Raw genomic sequence first — 16,254 nt, forward strand, 5'->3', positions numbered from 1 at the left:
AACTTGAGATGACTCAAACAGTGAATTATGACATTAAATTTGCATTTACAATTGACATTTTCCACATTTGATATGGGTTAAATGTTTACCTTTACTGCAATAAAACTTAAGCTAGCAATATTGATCTCCGCATTAGCACAGCTTGAGGTAAAATGCTTTAACAAACACTGGTGGAAAATACAGATGAAACATGAATATATTTGAAATGAAAATGTTTTGTCCCAGTGAGTTAAGTGCAATACATGACAACATAAAACATATTGGCATAGAGGAAAACCTGAGATGTTTTCGATGTGTGAGAAGCTTAGAATAGTGGATGTAATGGAGGACATGCAGAGAGGGTTGGCATGTCAGAAGAGGACAAGAGGATGCTAGGGAGTGAGATGGAGGCAGATAATTTTCTGTGGCGACCCCTAAAGGGAGCAGCAGTATGTACATTTGTTCATACTCCGATTTGAAGGTAAACTCGGGATGACCTGGGCTTGTAATTTGGTGTGTTCAGTTTTATTTTGGTTATAGTTTCACTATTGGTTTTAGTTTTCAGTCACGGGGAGGATTTCTTTTTCTCGGATGCAAGATGTACTTTACTCAAGTGGTATAAATACACACTGAGGAGTATGATAAGACGATCTCAGTCATATATCAACAACTCCTCATGCTTATGTTTACGGAATTGAGATTTTCTGTGTATTTAAAATTTTAAATGCAAAATGGCATTTACATTATTTCTATAGGTTTATTTATAAACTACAGATTATGTGTATGTATATATATATATATATATATATATATATATATATATCTCAAAATCAAGCGTTTTATCTAATGTCGTACATCAGTTTTGCTCTTCATGTGTCTGACGTCATTCTCCACTCCTTTCCAACGGCACATTAGCTTTTAGCGGATGTTTTCCATTCGGTGGACTTCCGGGTAGCTTAGCTAGCTGTCGAAACAAACGGATTATTTACCCCCGACAATGACAGCACATGTATAGAGAGCTCTGCTTAAAATGGAGAGCATACTTTTATTTACCCTTCTGGCTCCTTGCTGGGTAAACGCTGCAATTAAGCCAATGACTGCTACCGATGGGGACCACGAAGACCACCCCGAGTTTGGTAAGAAGCTAATTTAGCAATTCAGCCTAAGCAGAAGTTAGTTTACGGTAACAATAAAGCTATCTTCTGGATAATTTTGGTAAATAAAAAATACTTTAAAGCAATGCCACTTATATTTTCTCGATCTTAGATATGTTATAACTTATTAACTCACGAAATCCCGAACAGTTGTTAATTGAGAGCACAGGGGCGTTTTCACACGTGCAGACTTTTGTAAATGAACGAATTCAGTATCTGCTCGGTCTTATGTGACAGTTGTCCCCTTCATATTCCAGATTCTCTGAACTCAGTCCTGTCAGATTATGAGGTGCTGCCTTTGTCAGGCCTCCAGTTGCACTCTCTGAGGAAGAGGGACGTCCACACCCAGTCCCACCTTGAGCGTCTGGTGAGCTTCAGAGCCCTGCACAGGTACAACAATGAGCTCTTTTAAGCGATGTTGTAGAGTCGCTTCATTTTTCCTTTAGGTTTGTGTTAAAACAAAGACCCATATAGCTGTGCACATGATGAAAGAGGTAAAAATCTTGATCAAATCTATGAGCAGATTTCCACTGTGATATTATACATTGGTTTTGGAGTAATGAGGACCTGGTAAAACATCTCTAACTGTTTTACATGTTTTTTTTTTTTTTTATCAGTCTCTTTAGAAACACAAATTTATGTTTGTGGCTCAGAGATTATAACACTGATCTGCTGTCGTCTCACTAGTCACTATATTCTAATAATAATATTAATGATCACAATCAGTGGCACAATCAGGTCTCCAAGTGTTACAGAGAGGGTAAAAATGAATCTCATAGGAACTTTGTTTTCTTTAAGCCATTTTTCTTGCACTTTCCTGATAATTCTTTCCTGATTTTCTCAAAGCATGCTTTGTTTTTCTTTCGTTTAGTCTTAACTGGGCTGCTTTTTTGCCCGAAGCACTCAGAACCTTTTCTTTTATTGGTGAATCCTACATGTGCATTACTGCCATCATTGCCAAATAGCAGTAATGGCAGAAACTGTGTAAGTCTTGGAAAAAGCTAAATGTTTTGCGTTCTACCTTTTAGAAACTGTTAAAAATCCACACAGCCATGGCTCAGTACAAACCTAATAGACTGTTGTGGCTGTTATAGACTGTTTTGTAAGAAGTGTTATTTGTAACAAGAAAAGGCTCAGTTGAAGCGGTGAGTTCGTGCCTAGTTCCCTTTGTCTTGAAAGGGGAACAAGAAAGGTTTCAGTTTTGTTATAAATCCTCTCACGTCAAAAATAATTGAGATGACAATTCTAAATTTACACAAACTGTAAAATCGAAATGAGCCCAAAGACTATTTTTTTGCCTGCTCTATTTAATAATTGCAATTTATATTTACTAGCAAACTCCTGTGCGAGGTGTTTGGTGCGCAATTGAACTGTCAAATGTACAAATATATACAATTGTGGGATTTTTATAGAATATTTGTATATGCTATATAGATGTTGGCCCTCACACTGGATGTTCTACAGTGTTCCAATCTAGGAGGAGATACATACACATACACACCGTGACACCAAAGTATCGAACCGAACTGTGAATTTTGTGTATCGTTGCACCCGTAGTGAATACTATGTCTGCTAAACCCAGTTTGATGTCTCACACAGGACCAAACAGTCATTCATTGGTTAAGTTAAAATATGTTATCTTCTTTTCCAAATCCAGACATTTCAAACTTTACTTGACCACAAACACAGACCTTTTCACGGACAACTTCCAAGCTGTGTTTGTTGACAAACACGGGATGAAGGAAAATTATGATGTTCACCTCCAAAACTATTTCACTGGCCATGTTGTTGGTGAGTGAATGAAAAAAAAAAAACATATTTTCAGAATATAATTTTTCCAGTCTTTCATTTTAGAAGAGTTACAGTTTATATGTGGAAATCAAGCAAATTTTTATATATCTGAAGTAAATCCATATTTATTAAATGTTACTAATAATTTGTTTTATGTTCGCAGGGGAGGAGAATTCGCGTGTGCAGGCACACATAGACGGAGATGAGTTTTCTGCTCACATTCTGACTGACGAAGCAGAGTACAATGTAGAGGTATGCATCTGTATACCTGCTGTCTCCGTGCCAAAATAGAGGGAGAATTTAAATTCAGTATTTTTCTTTGTAAGATGCTTAACCTTAGCTGTTTCACATCATCAAGCCCGCACTCCTGAAGCATGTAACGGCAGCAATATCAAAACCAATACAAAACCCCAAAATCTATATGTATACAACAACTGAGTACAATGTGCTGGGCTTGCTTGCTGAGATATCATAAAATATTACCAGTATAGAGCTTACCTATAGTGTCAGTTGAAAAAGATGCTAGATTAGTAGAAAGTGAGGCAGCTAAATAATCGATGCCTTGTAGAAATGAGCTTATTTTGTGTGATTAAAAATGCCCAATATCTGTTCTAATTATTCACAACTAACATGTGAAACTACACAGAAGTAAACGATACAGTGCATTTTTCATATTGTGTAAATCTGACACACCTGCCAGTCCATTCCCACCACACCACTACCCTTACTGTCTTTTTTTCTCCAGCTATCAATACTCACGTTTCATCAAGCTCAGTGATTTTTCTCTCTAATACCAGCTCTTTCTTTCTCTCTTAAAAAAATGTATAAAAATGCAGCCCCTGTGGAGATTTACCGATTCCCCAACTGATGGGAGGTTGCTGGTTTATCGCTCAGAAGATGTCAAGAATCTGAGCCGCATTGCTTCTCCAAAAGTGTGTGGCTACGTCAACGCTGAGCCCCTTTTGCCACAGAATACCAGAGGGGACTGGGAAGGGCAGGAGAGGGTGGACCAGGAAGAGAGTGAGCTGTGCTTTTTAACTCTCTTGAAGTGGAGAATCTCGCAAATCTGTGCAGATATTTGTGCTGTTACAGCGTGGGCTCTGTGCTGGTGTGGATTATAGGAGTAGGTGAAAAAGAGTAGGAGGATAGCAAATGTTTAAGGTGGAGAGAAGGAAAGAGGAGCCTGTAGTGAGACAAAGGAGGTGGGTGTTGGATTCAGTCACTTTAATACAAGCCTTTCTATCTCCATCCTGTGTTATGCACATACACACTGATGACAAGTAGGCATTATGTAAAAACCAAATGCCTCTTCATTCTTTTGTGCTGCTTTGGAAATGTAAAGAATATAACAGCGCGATGTGCCAGAGGAGATGTATGCAACAGCTCTCACTGGTTCCTGGTTGAAAATGCTCTTTGGGGAAATGAGCTGAGGTGAAGGTTCGTATGGAGGAGGAGGCATTAAAATTCATGGATGCTCCTCTGCCCAATGAGCGGACTCTGAGTCGTCACTGGTCTCCCACTGCTTGTTGTGGAGGACAGTGAAGCGCACACCCACACTTTTGAATAGTGTCGAGTGTACTGTGTGATGTAATGCCCCAAAGGATGTCTTCCTGTTTTCCTTTTCTGTAATGCATTATTTAGGGTGTGTGAGTCTCACTTAAACATTTCTAGGTAGAATATTCAGATTTTTATGACGAACATACTGTGACCGTTACACGGTAAAATGACTTTGCACATACATTCGAATAATTTTTTTTTTTTTTTTTTTAAAAATCGTATTAATCGTCATTCTTTCCTAAAGGATTTGCTGTTGATTTTATCTTGGGTAGTAGGTTGTAGATTTGTAGTCTATTAAAAGCACAGATTTATAATGAAGGATCGCCTTAGTTTATATGGAGGGCTGCAAGAGCCAAAATGAGTTAAATAAATTATATATTAATATGAATTGTAACATTTAATGTGTAAGTAATTAAATATTATTTTATTTAAAAAATGTAAAAGATTGTTTATGTATTTATTTTAAATTTTAATTAAACATTGACTCATATTTAATTAATTATCTAATGATGTGTGTTGTTGCCAACTTAGTCATCCAGATGAGGAAATCCCCAAAAGTTGGTTTTGTTCATCTGGATTTTATCAAAGTGACAAAACGTTCGTTCCACTGAAAGCGCTACGTCCAGGTGAACAGAACCAACTTTTGGATGTTTAATGATGCGATTGTTTAATTCATTTTTGCACTCATGGCCCTCCACCTTTTTATAGAAGAGTTTTTTTTTTTAAAGCTGGGTGATGTAGGGCTCTTTGCACAATAGGAGGAATTGTGCAAAGAGCCCCTAAAAATAACCCCCCAAACACCTAAAAATAACCCAATGAATAAAATAAAGCCATCTTCTGTTTAGTTTGAAAATTCTTGCAGCAAGAGAACTTTGTTTCCTTCGTGTCTAAACACATATTTGGCTTATATTTGAAGGACCCTGCTGAGGAACATGATTAATTGAATATTGACAATGAATGCAGGGGCAGCAGAATGGTGCAGCGGTTAGCACTGTTACCTCACAGCATGAAGGTTCTGGTTCTGTGCCCGTGTGGGTCGTCTGTCTTCTTCACACAGTCCAAAAACATGCATATTAGTTTAGCTGTTTATTCTAAATTGTCCGTAGTTGTGAGTGTGAGCGCGAATGGTTGTTTGTGTGTCTGTGTTAATGTTGTTGTAAACCACCAACCTGTCAGGGGTGTACCTCGTGATGGCTAGGTTGCGACCTTAAATTGGAAAAGTGAGTGGGTAGATGGATTAATGCTAGACTTTTAATAAAGGAAGAACAAAGCAACTTAAGCGGACTAAAAATAAATAACTGAGTATATCATGAATACCTACGCTTAAGGTAGGTGATGGAGCCCAACACTGTATGATCTGCGCATTAAATTACCTTATGTTTACAGTGGCTTTGTTCCTCCCTGTAAAGTACACCTCATCCACATTTATTGTGCTGTTAAACCTCTATAATAAGGCTAAATCTGCTATTTAAATCTGGCCTGAACAGAGGTAGCGCTTAATCAGATCACAGCCAAGCAAAAAAAGAGAAGTCATGTTACTATATCTGAAAATGAGGACAATTAACAATGGGATATTGGAGCGTGGCCTCATTGTCCAGCATCTTTATGTACTTTGTACTTAATCTGTCTTACCTGAGACTTATCTGGTGAGGCAATGCTACAAAAAAAGATTCTACTTTTCTGAATCTTTCTGCTTGTACTTATTCTTTCTCTCTGCTTCTGTTGCTTCGTCCTGGCAGAATACCACCACAGAGAGAAGAGACAAGTTCACGATCACAAGAAGAATACCTGTCCCCTGTTGCTGGTTGCAGACTACCGCTTCTACAGACACATGGGCCGCAAAGAAGAGAGCATTACTCTGAACTACCTGGTCTGATTTTCTAATGTGTTATTATACATGTATATTTCAGCAGAATAACTTTTGTCACATTTTGTTTCCCGTTGAAAGAGTAATTGTAAATAAAGCCAGCAGGAATTTTGTTGTTTGCATATTCAGGTGTGTCAAAATGCTTTATTTGTATGTCTGATTATTTTCTTTTCCTATCCCAGATTGAGCTAATTGATCGAGTTGACGATATTTATAGAAACACAACATGGAGTAAGGAATTTAAAAACTATGGGGTCCAGATCCATCAGGTGTGTACGTGGCTGTGTGTCATAACATTACAGTACTGTCAAATATTGACATTTTGATCCACTTGTGGCGATTTAGTGTCAGTCGGTGCTGCTCCCAGCCTCACGATGGCTGATGTTTTATATTGCGTCACTCCGGAAATGAGGCTGAGAATAACGCTGCCCCCTCAGCGGCTTTGAGAAGTGCATTTTTAGGAGAAACTGGAAGCTTTTGTGCATTCCTCGTTGGGTAATTTAATTTGTTCCACTGGCTTTGGGAATGAATAGAAACACTGTTTGTCACACTATGAACTCAGTGCGTTCTCACTGAAAAGATATGCATTCATTTAGCTGCTTAATGACTAATTTTCTTCACAATAAATGTCAAGAGGAACTTGAACTGTGTCACATTTAACCCCCAGTAAGGGTCTGAAAGGGAACGCCCAACACATTGCTCTTATTACTTTGATAGCTTTTCAAATAAAATGTTCCACGTAGCACTTATTATTAGCATTACACTTAGGGGCATGGCTTTAATTTAAATTTTGTATTACTCAGAAATGACACTTACTGAAATTGTGTCTTTGGTTACTATTCGCAGATCATTATTAACAAGGAGCCTACAAAGCCTCCCCCTAACCAGCCCAACTGGGTCCATTACAACATGGAGAACAGCCCTGTAAAAGGAAAGGAGGTCTGGGACGTGAAGAGACTTCTGGAGGTACAAAAGCAAGAAAACCAAAGTGTATAGATACACAAAGTTCAAAGGGGCCTTTTCAGGCAAAACTGACTGGATTCATATTTCCAAGATTAGTTTTGGAAATCATTCAGTTCAACTCAATCAGGTTGTTTAATCCATTTACACAAATGCATAAAAATAGTGAGTTCAAGTCGCTGAGCACAGGTTTGTTTGAGGTAATACGGTAAATAAGTTGAGTGCATCGTGTAAAATGTCCTGGTATAAGATAAATATTGTTCCAAATCAAAGAGTTTTACACAGAGCTCAGTTTCTGAATGTCCAATATTTTTGTATTGTCATTGAAAAATAATTAGGATGTACAGAAATGGTGACAAATAAGAATCCTCTTGTCCTGCAGCAATTCAGCTCGGACATTGCTGACAATGCCTCCAGTGTGTGTCTGGCCCACCTGTTTACATACCAGGACTTTGATGAGGGGACACTGGGTCTGGCGTATGTGGCCCCCTCCAAACCTCAGGCTCTAGGTGGACTCTGCCCAAAACGTAAGATCACTTTTTGATTATTTGCATGGAGGATTTTTCTAATGTCATTTTGAAAGCCTAACTTTTAGCGTTTCCCTGTTAGGACAATTAGCTCCATTAAAATTTACTGCACTGGCACAGCTCTTGACCAGATGGACAAACTATGATTTCTACTCTGTGAAGCTAAAAACAAAAAGAAAAACGAGCCATAATATTGAAAAGAAGCCAAACAAAAAGCCATGTGTTGGAGGCTTTTTTTAGAACAAACAAAAAAAGGTACTGACACTTTCCTTTGTAATTTTCTAGCTTACTATCCATCTCATTCTTCAAAGAAGCCGAGTTATCTCAACACAGGCCTGACCAGCACCAAGAACTACGGCAAAACCATCCTCACAAAGGTCTGTTTCGTCTCATTTCTTTAGTCATAATTTCAGAATAAAACGAGTTGCTGGGTGCAGTTCAGCCAAGATGTTACGCAACATGTCAGCCTGCCAAGCTGAGGTTCTAGGTAGAGCAGACACACCTTTTTGTGTGGGTGTGATGAGTATCGATTTCAAGTCAGGCTGCATTTTGACACCCCAAGTAGCGTTATGCTCCACGCTCATCTGCAAAACGCTTACTGTTATAAATATAATGTGCAAAACTTAACTATGTAATTGTAACTTTTACCTTTATTTTAAACAGAATGGATTTTAGATTCTAGATTTATTCTTAGGTAGCTTAAAAATTAAGCATTAAAAATTAATGTTGTTTTTGTCTCATCAGGAGGCGGATTTGGTAACTACTCATGAGCTGGGCCATAACTTTGGAGCAGAGCATGATCCTGATAATATACCGTACTGTGCCCCCAGTGATGACCAGGGGGGGAAGTTTGTCATGTACCCTATTGCTGTGAGTGGAGATCATGTCAACAACAAGGTAACTATCCATTCATGTAATATAAAAACATATATGCTTGGTAAGCCTGACATCATTAGCTATTTCCAGGGTTCAGATGCTTCTTCAGTTCCCAAAGTAAACACAGTGAAGCAACACTGAGAGTTAAATAGTCCAGGTTTCAGCTACAGTATCACGATCAATGTGTCTGTCGTCCAAGGTGTTACAATAAAGTTTAACATCCAGGTATCCATGAAAAAGCAGCCTTAGAAATGATCGAGAAGCTAGTTAGCTAGTTTCCACCTAAAGAGGAGATGCCATGTTATGATTAAAGAGAGAAAAAACAAAACTACACTGTACATCTTTGCACACTAAACATAAAAAACTAAATGTCAATGACCTTTGGAGGATTAGTGAAATTGTGCTACTTGAAATAAAGTTGAGAAAGTTGAGACCTAAACACCAGGAAGATGAAGGAGGAGGGTTAAACTGTTCTTCGTGAAAGTCCATGTTGACACAGAGACAAATACAGTCACATGCCAGGAAGAGAGAACGTCTGCGATGACCCACAATGTTAGTCATTAATACGTAGCTGTGTGAATTAGTATTACTCACTATGAATAAGTCCTGATCCTAAGCTTAATTAAATCTTGACCCAACAATACTTCAGCTGTGCTCGTAGTTCAGCTACTACTTGATTTGCTTTGATCAAAAAGTTGTGGGAATGGACAAACTATTGGTTATAAGTGATTGGCATCATCTTTTTGTGCAACTCTGTGGTGAAATCAAACGGTGTACGGTGTGAGAGGTCAGAACAGCAAGTCCACAATAGAAACAGAATTATTATAGTTTTGATTACTTTCATTTGGACTTTTTGTTTTTCATTTGGTTAAGTTTCAGTAAGTTTCCAGAGTGAGTTTGCTCGTTTCAGTTATCGTTGAAAATGTTTCGTTTCCATTTAGTTTTTATTTGTTTCAGTTTTAGTCTGTAATGTTATTATTGTATCGATGGATTATGCCAGAGGCAAGGTTTAGGAAAATCTGTTTCAGCTTTACAGTTTAAACACAGAACTTGTAGAAAGCAGTCGACTTAAAGTCCCCTTTTGTTACAGCCAAACAAATAAAAATCTGATCAGTTTTAATTATTTTTGAAAGTCTAGTTTTTATTTTAGTTAGCTAAAATGTCACATTTTGTTTTGGTTAACCATAATAACCTTGCCAACAAGTTGTACTTGAGGGGGCAGATCAATCAAATTTACATCAGGTCGCATTGTTTATTCATTTTTTTAAATAGGCTATGATGCCGTTTAGTTTGAATAGACTGCTGCATACCAGGATATATGTCTGCAAGATGAGCTGAGATGATACAGAATGTGATGGGCAGAATGGATGGCAGCTTCTGGTTGTGCAGAAGGTGGGATAACTGAGTCACAGTTGTTCCTGTGAAATTAACAACACACGCAAAATCTAATGCGCTTCCTCCATCATTGGCCTTATGATTTCTGCAGCTTCACATCAACCACGTTAGGTTTTTGAGGAGAAGCATAAAACAAGATAATTGCATAAACTGTTAAACCTTTTGAGATTCAGGTTTGGAAAATTTAGAGGCAAGTGATTTGCGTATGTCATTATTTCAGCGTTAAAGATTCATGACTATTCTTTGTCACATCACCTTTAATCACACACACAAAATAACAGTAAAAATTCCTGTTACCGATTAATTCTTATCTTCTTGTTTTTCCTCAAGCATTTCTCCAACTGCAGCAAGGCTTCTGTAGAGAAGACATTAAGTCACAAGGCACCGCTGTGCTTCAAAGAGAGGAACAGCAAAGTCTGTGGAAACTCCAGAGTGGAGAATGGGGAAGATTGCGACCCTGGGCTTCTCCACCTCAATGATGACCCCTGCTGCACCTCCAATTGCAAGTTCAAAAGTCATGCAAAGTGCAGGTATGAAATCCAAAAGATGGATCTATAAGGAATTTTTTTTGAAAAACAACAATCGAATTAAATGTTGCATTAATTGATTTCTTTACAGTGACAGAAACAGCCCTTGCTGCAAGAACTGCACTTATGCAAAGAGAGGAACAGTGTGCCAGGAGCCCATCAATGCTACCTGTAAAGGCAAATCAGTCTGCACAGGTGATCGCCTCCTGCTGGTGTAACACGAGAACTGCAGCAGTCATTCAAGCCTGCCTGTTTGTTTGGTTTTGGTGAAAAAAATGATTAAAAAACTAGATAAATTAACCCTTTTCTTCACATAACAGGTAACAGCAGTGAATGCCCACCTCCTGAAAATGCTGCTGACAACACAGTGTGTGTCGACAAAGGCCTGTGTCGCAATGGAGAGTGTGTGCCCTTCTGTGAGGCTGAGCTGAACCTTCAGCCTTGCGCTTGCAATGGTGATTTTTATTTCTTTCAACAACATTTGAAAATGTCTGAGATTTGCTGAATAAGCCTGGAGACTCTCACTGATTATAGAGGTAATCAGATGGAGGAGTATCTAGACAAGCAAAAATCAATGAGTTTGGAAAGAAATGACAAGATCACAGATGAATTTTTCTTTTTTGGATTTACAGCTGGAAGTAACATATTAAGAATAAAAGGGACTGTTAGAATAAGCTTGGATATTCTTTCAATATATCCAGGATATAAATGAATAACAGTTCTCAATATTTTTTTAAATGCTTCTTGTGTTGATCGTCTCTTCTGCTTCCAGATACTGAGCACTCCTGTAAAGTGTGCTGCAGGAGTAAAAATGGCACCTGCTCTCCCTCCTCTAAAGGTGGCAACTTTCTATTCCTTCGCAAAGGAAAACCCTGCACCGTGGGCTTCTGTGATGAAGGCGTGAGTTACCAAACCTTTATACTTCTCTGCTCTGCAATCAAGAAACCTGCTGATCCTATCATATTTCTGTATTTCTGAACTACACTAGTGCTGACAAAACTGTGTCAGCGTTACAACATTTTGGAGATATTATTTTTATTTCAATGTGAACTTTGTTTTCGGTCATAAAGGGAAAGTGCATGAAGCAGGTACAGGATGTGATTGAGAGGCTGTGGGACTTTATTGACAAGCTGGACATAAACACATTTGGTAAGTCGGCGTTAAAAAGTGTGTGAAAATGCTTCCAGATACAATAAAACTCTGAATAATTGTGATATTGTTTTAATGTTTATGACTGTAGTAGCTTAGCTTAGTCAAATTCAAAGTTTTTCTTCTTCTTCTCCTCTTTTGTGTGTTTATCACTATCCTCCACCTCATCACCACATCAGGGAAGTTCTTGGCTGATAACATAGTGGGCTCAGTCGTGGTGTTTTCCCTCATCTTCTGGATTCCTCTCAGTATCCTGGTTCACTGTGTGGTAAGAAGCTGCTGAATATCCATTTGCACTGATCCCCATTGTCTTCAGTGTACAATGAGCAGCTGATATTTGCATCATTAGCACTATGCTTATGCTGTCCTTTTCTGTTACCTCTATCTTTAGGACAAGCGACTCGACCAGCAGTATGAGGAGAACACAAAGTCATTTTATTATCCTCCAAATGTAAGTTCTTCAACTTTCCAGTGCTCACACACGCTGATCCTGTGCACCACCGTTGCTCTCTTGCACCAGACTAACCAAACTAATCCAGTTCCATATTGCTTCTTAAAAACTGACCTCTTTAATCAAGCAGGGAGAAGAAACAGGAAGGACTGTAACTGAGGATCAGGGATTGGCCTTTTTTCATTGCAAATGAGAAATTAAGACATAAATTCAAAACTGCAGTGTAACATTTAAAGTTCAAAGTATTGCTTATATCTTATGCTGGAGCATACGGCAACCCCCTCATTGCCAGAAAACAAGATCTGTTTTTAGCTCTTCTTCTTTCCAGCTGACTTTCCTCTGATTGGCTGAGCCTTTTAAACAGAAGGTTTAACCAAAAGTCTTGTGTGTCTGCTGCTGATTTTCCTTCTCTGATCATCCTGCAGCACCAAGAGTAAAAGGAAACATGATGAAATTAGCATTTAGAGCATCTTAAGCCTGAGCTTTTAGTTCATAGGGAGCCTGGCCATGTTTTATATGTGCTTCCCGCATTGAAACGGTATATGTGTGACAAAAGATGAGAAAAATCAAAACAGGCCAACTTTAAAATTTGCTAACAGTCATGGTTTTTGTTGCTGAGCTGGGAAATTGTGGTTTTTACCTTTTTAATATCATTATTTGATGTTGTAAAAGGCTAGTGGTAAACCAGCCCAGACCTGGAAAAATAAAAGGGTAAGAATGAGAATCAGAAGACTCTCTTTAAATTGTATAAACCAGTGGTCAGATAATCCACAAGCAATGGCCTCACTGTCACTGCTGGGTTTTCTGAATGACCTGTCCATCACTCTTTGCCTTGGAACTGCAGCAGATGGTGGAAATTTGTAGTAGAGCTCCCGCCATAGGTGAGTGTGTGTGCGACGGCTTGGTGTTGCAATGCGTTGCCATTGAGTCCATGACGGTGCATGGTCAGTGGCCCACGTTTGGGATACTCTTGCAGTCACTTACTGCTTGATGGTAATCACTGATCCAGCTGCACATTTGCAGCCCCTCGAACTCGTCTTCATCTGACAAATAAAGCGAGGGAGGCGCGCACAGCTTCATGCGACTGAACAGCTGTGGAGCAGCAGATCAGGAATTGCCTCAAGTAAGCAAGATTGCACTTTTGGAGTATTCAAACATCGAGACGACCAAACGGGTTTCACATTGTTGTCGTTCGTGAAATTGGATGCAGTGTGTGTCGACATTTTTCAGTTTTTAGTTGCTCTTCAAAGCCAAAACAAGAAGCGTTTAGGTGACTATTTTTTTTTTTTGTTTAGTGGCTGTGTGCACTGTGTGAGGTCCTTCTTTGGGTTTGATTGGAGGGAGGAGAAAAAGACTGGGGGGTACATTCCTCTTAAGACCTTTCTTGCAGACATTTTGACTTGTTAGAGCATTTTAAGCGCTCGCACAAATGATCAAATTAATGATGGCTTAGTTCCATTTAGGTTTGCTTTTAAATCCTGCAGCTGAACCAATGTGTTTAATATCAGGGTGCTGGTAACCCTAAATGGATTGCAGTCATAATTAATAAATCACATTTGCCTGACACTTCAAAATGGTCAAAGGCAGAAAGGTTTTTGTTTTTACTCATTCCCACCTTAAGATATTGGGTGTGTGTTAAGAGTGTAGATAAGAGTAGATAGGAGCTACTTAAAGGTAGCGCAATCAGCAACATGAGGTTATTATTATAAAACATATGTTGGGGAGTTAAACTGTAAAGTTCTGGGATACATGTGATGCTCTGAATTAAACAGAATGTAGTAAAAAGGGAATGGGTGCCACCTCAGTCACACACAGCTGTGACTTGCCTCCGTCCTCACATGCTGTTCTCCCTCTTCAGAATCAAGACGTGCTGAGCAACCTCGAGTCAGCATCCGTGCGCATCGTCAAGCCTCTTCAGCCTCCCTCCTCCTCCGGCGGCCGGACCGTGCCCTTCATCCATCAACAACAGCCTCAGCCGCAGAGCCAGGTCCGGGCCACACTCGCAACCAACACCAGTACCCCGGCCCCCGATCTGAACTCCGGCCCCACCCCGGACAGCGCAGGGGGGCTGCGGATGGCCACCATCCAGGAGGACACCAGCAGCGGCTCTCACCTGGGAGAGGAGGGCCTGCTGGAAGATTTCACAACCGCAGGAGCCTGCTCGTCGGCTACGAAATCCTCCTTCGAGGATCTGACCGAACAGAACCTACCAGCCAAGGACCGACGGCGCCTTAAGAGGCAGGAACGCATTGATACTAAAGAGACGGAGTGCTGAGAGAGAGGAAAAACAAAAAACAAGTGTGTTTGCACAAGCGTCCTGATATTTGTTTTTTTAGGGAACACGAACAAATGTGCAGCATCTTATGCTTTTCTTTCTTATTGCAACCGGTATTAAAGCGTAACATATCTTTCTCAGATCTTAGTGCTCTAAAAGTGTTTATTCAGTCACATGAAATTAGATTGAGCCACTGAACAAATACAACACAGGAAGTCTCAAAGCTGTCTAACACTAAATCCAAATAAATTCATGTTTTTGTGCCTTTTTCACTAAGGTATCTATTTCCATGGCCATTTGAAGCTTTTGAGTGTCTGTGGAAATAAAGCTGCCAGTTCTTTAAACAATGTTCATTTTGTTTAACCTAATGGCTAAATGTGTTTCTGACAATGCAAATATTGGTCAGGAACAAAAAGAGATTATACTAAATATTTAACTGTAATCCCTGCAGATTGAAAATGATTACACAAATCCTTATTCGCAGGTTTATTATGTGTTATACTGTAAGTAACCTCAAGTTGTGAAAAAAGCTCACGCAACATTTCTTGCTCCAAACAGCGCCTAGAAGCAGAACAAACCTTAGCAGTACGATGGAGGATTCTCTATATTAATGTTGCAAGTGTAACTATTTTTCAGTGAAGGAAACATTTACTGGAAGTGCAAACAACACATAAAGGAGGAGTTGGTCTAGAAGTATCTTAACATCACTGGAGAATTGAAGTTTACATGCTTACACATTCTGTCTCATCAGCTGTTTCTTTGAGGTACTGTGTAAGTAGCATTATTGTGTTATTTGGTAGGTGGAGCTTAAAGTGGGGAGAAGTAATATCAGCTTTGCTAAAGCTTCAGTATTGGGATGTTTGAACCTGTAGAAAACAATATGATGCCTTTTTGGATTTTGTGACCAACTATCCCACGGTGACTCTCATTTATATACAATTCCCAGCAGCAGACAACTCCAACATTCTGTATTTAATATTTGAATATATATTTTTTAATTTTCTGTCTGTGTGCCAAGGTGAGCTATGCACCTGTGTATTGTTACCTGCTGTGTCTCATGTTAAGAAAACATGTATGGTCAAAATAAAAACACTAGCTTTTAGTGTACAGGATGGATGTGAATGTTAGTGAACAAAACAGGCCTGCTGTATATCAGATGATGTGTATATTCTTAATGTTTTTATGCTTACAAAACTCTACTCAAGTTTCTTTTAAAGTTTTTGCTTGCATTTCCTACACAAATGTCAAAATAATAAAAAATCTTTGTGCACTGACACATGGTCTCACATTTATATCTATTCAGCTGCTGTGTGATGCACACCAGTGGTCCTCACTGCACAATGTTAAAAGAAAGGCTTCATTTTTATCAGCTGGTTTTCACATAGGCCAAACATCTCTAAGGATATTTCTCCATTGTCTATAAATACATACACTTTTTTCATAACATTATGAAGTTGTGTGATATGCGAGTGAGAGATTATAACAAACATCCAGAAAAGTCTTGTGATCATGCAGTCATGTCTGAAACTTCTCCCACACCGAGTGCAAGACAGGGTGGAAAAACCCTTTAATTCATAGTGTTCTTGTTGCAGTGAAACGCTAAAAGATTTAAAACAAAAAATAAGGGCACATAAAGTGACACTGCTTGCTTTTTGCAAACTACTTTCACAAAAAGCCCATTATGGATTATGCTCAAGTACACTGTTGTGTAAAATTTACTTTAGTAAATTTACTTGTTTCATGCTT

General features: G+C 39.0%; 1 protein-coding gene across 2 annotated transcripts; it reads left to right on the forward strand.

The window, feature by feature from the left end:
* The first annotated feature begins 866 nt into the window (after nucleotides 1-866).
* adam17a (ADAM metallopeptidase domain 17a) lies at nucleotides 867-15,782 on the forward strand. Of its 2 annotated transcripts, XM_040042936.1 has the most exons (20): nucleotides 867-1,115; nucleotides 1,391-1,523; nucleotides 2,791-2,924; nucleotides 3,088-3,176; nucleotides 3,761-3,944; nucleotides 6,221-6,351; nucleotides 6,531-6,617; nucleotides 7,195-7,314; nucleotides 7,691-7,835; nucleotides 8,121-8,212; nucleotides 8,580-8,732; nucleotides 10,437-10,636; nucleotides 10,725-10,828; nucleotides 10,954-11,088; nucleotides 11,406-11,533; nucleotides 11,704-11,782; nucleotides 11,962-12,050; nucleotides 12,174-12,233; nucleotides 13,078-13,114; nucleotides 14,092-15,782. In XM_040042936.1, exons 1-20 carry the CDS (start codon nucleotides 1,010-1,012, stop codon nucleotides 14,466-14,468), a joined length of 2,583 nt encoding a protein of 860 aa, XP_039898870.1. In that variant the 5' UTR covers nucleotides 867-1,009; the 3' UTR covers nucleotides 14,469-15,782. The 2 variants fall into 2 exon arrangements, with proteins under 2 accessions (XP_039898870.1, XP_039898869.1); XM_040042935.1 differs by lacking the exon at nucleotides 13,078-13,114 and having other exon boundaries at nucleotides 868-1,115.
* The last annotated feature ends 472 nt before the right edge of the window (nucleotides 15,783-16,254 follow it).

This window comes from Simochromis diagramma, unplaced genomic scaffold, assembly GCF_900408965.1.
Source record: "Simochromis diagramma unplaced genomic scaffold, fSimDia1.1 OVJJ01000304.1, whole genome shotgun sequence".
Lineage (NCBI taxonomy): Eukaryota > Metazoa > Chordata > Actinopteri > Cichliformes > Cichlidae > Simochromis > Simochromis diagramma.

Bases quoted from the DNA above. Each gene is read 5' to 3' on its own strand.
- adam17a (XM_040042935.1), top strand. From the start codon at position 1,010: ATGGAGAGCATACTTTTATTTACCCTTCTGGCTCCTTGCTGGGTAAAC. The intron at 1,116-1,390 runs GTAAGAAGCTAA...TTCATATTCCAG, and splicing joins CGAAGACCACCCCGAGTTTG to ATTCTCTGAACTCAGTCCTG. The intron at 8,213-8,579 runs GTCTGTTTCGTC...TTGTCTCATCAG, and splicing joins GCAAAACCATCCTCACAAAG to GAGGCGGATTTGGTAACTAC.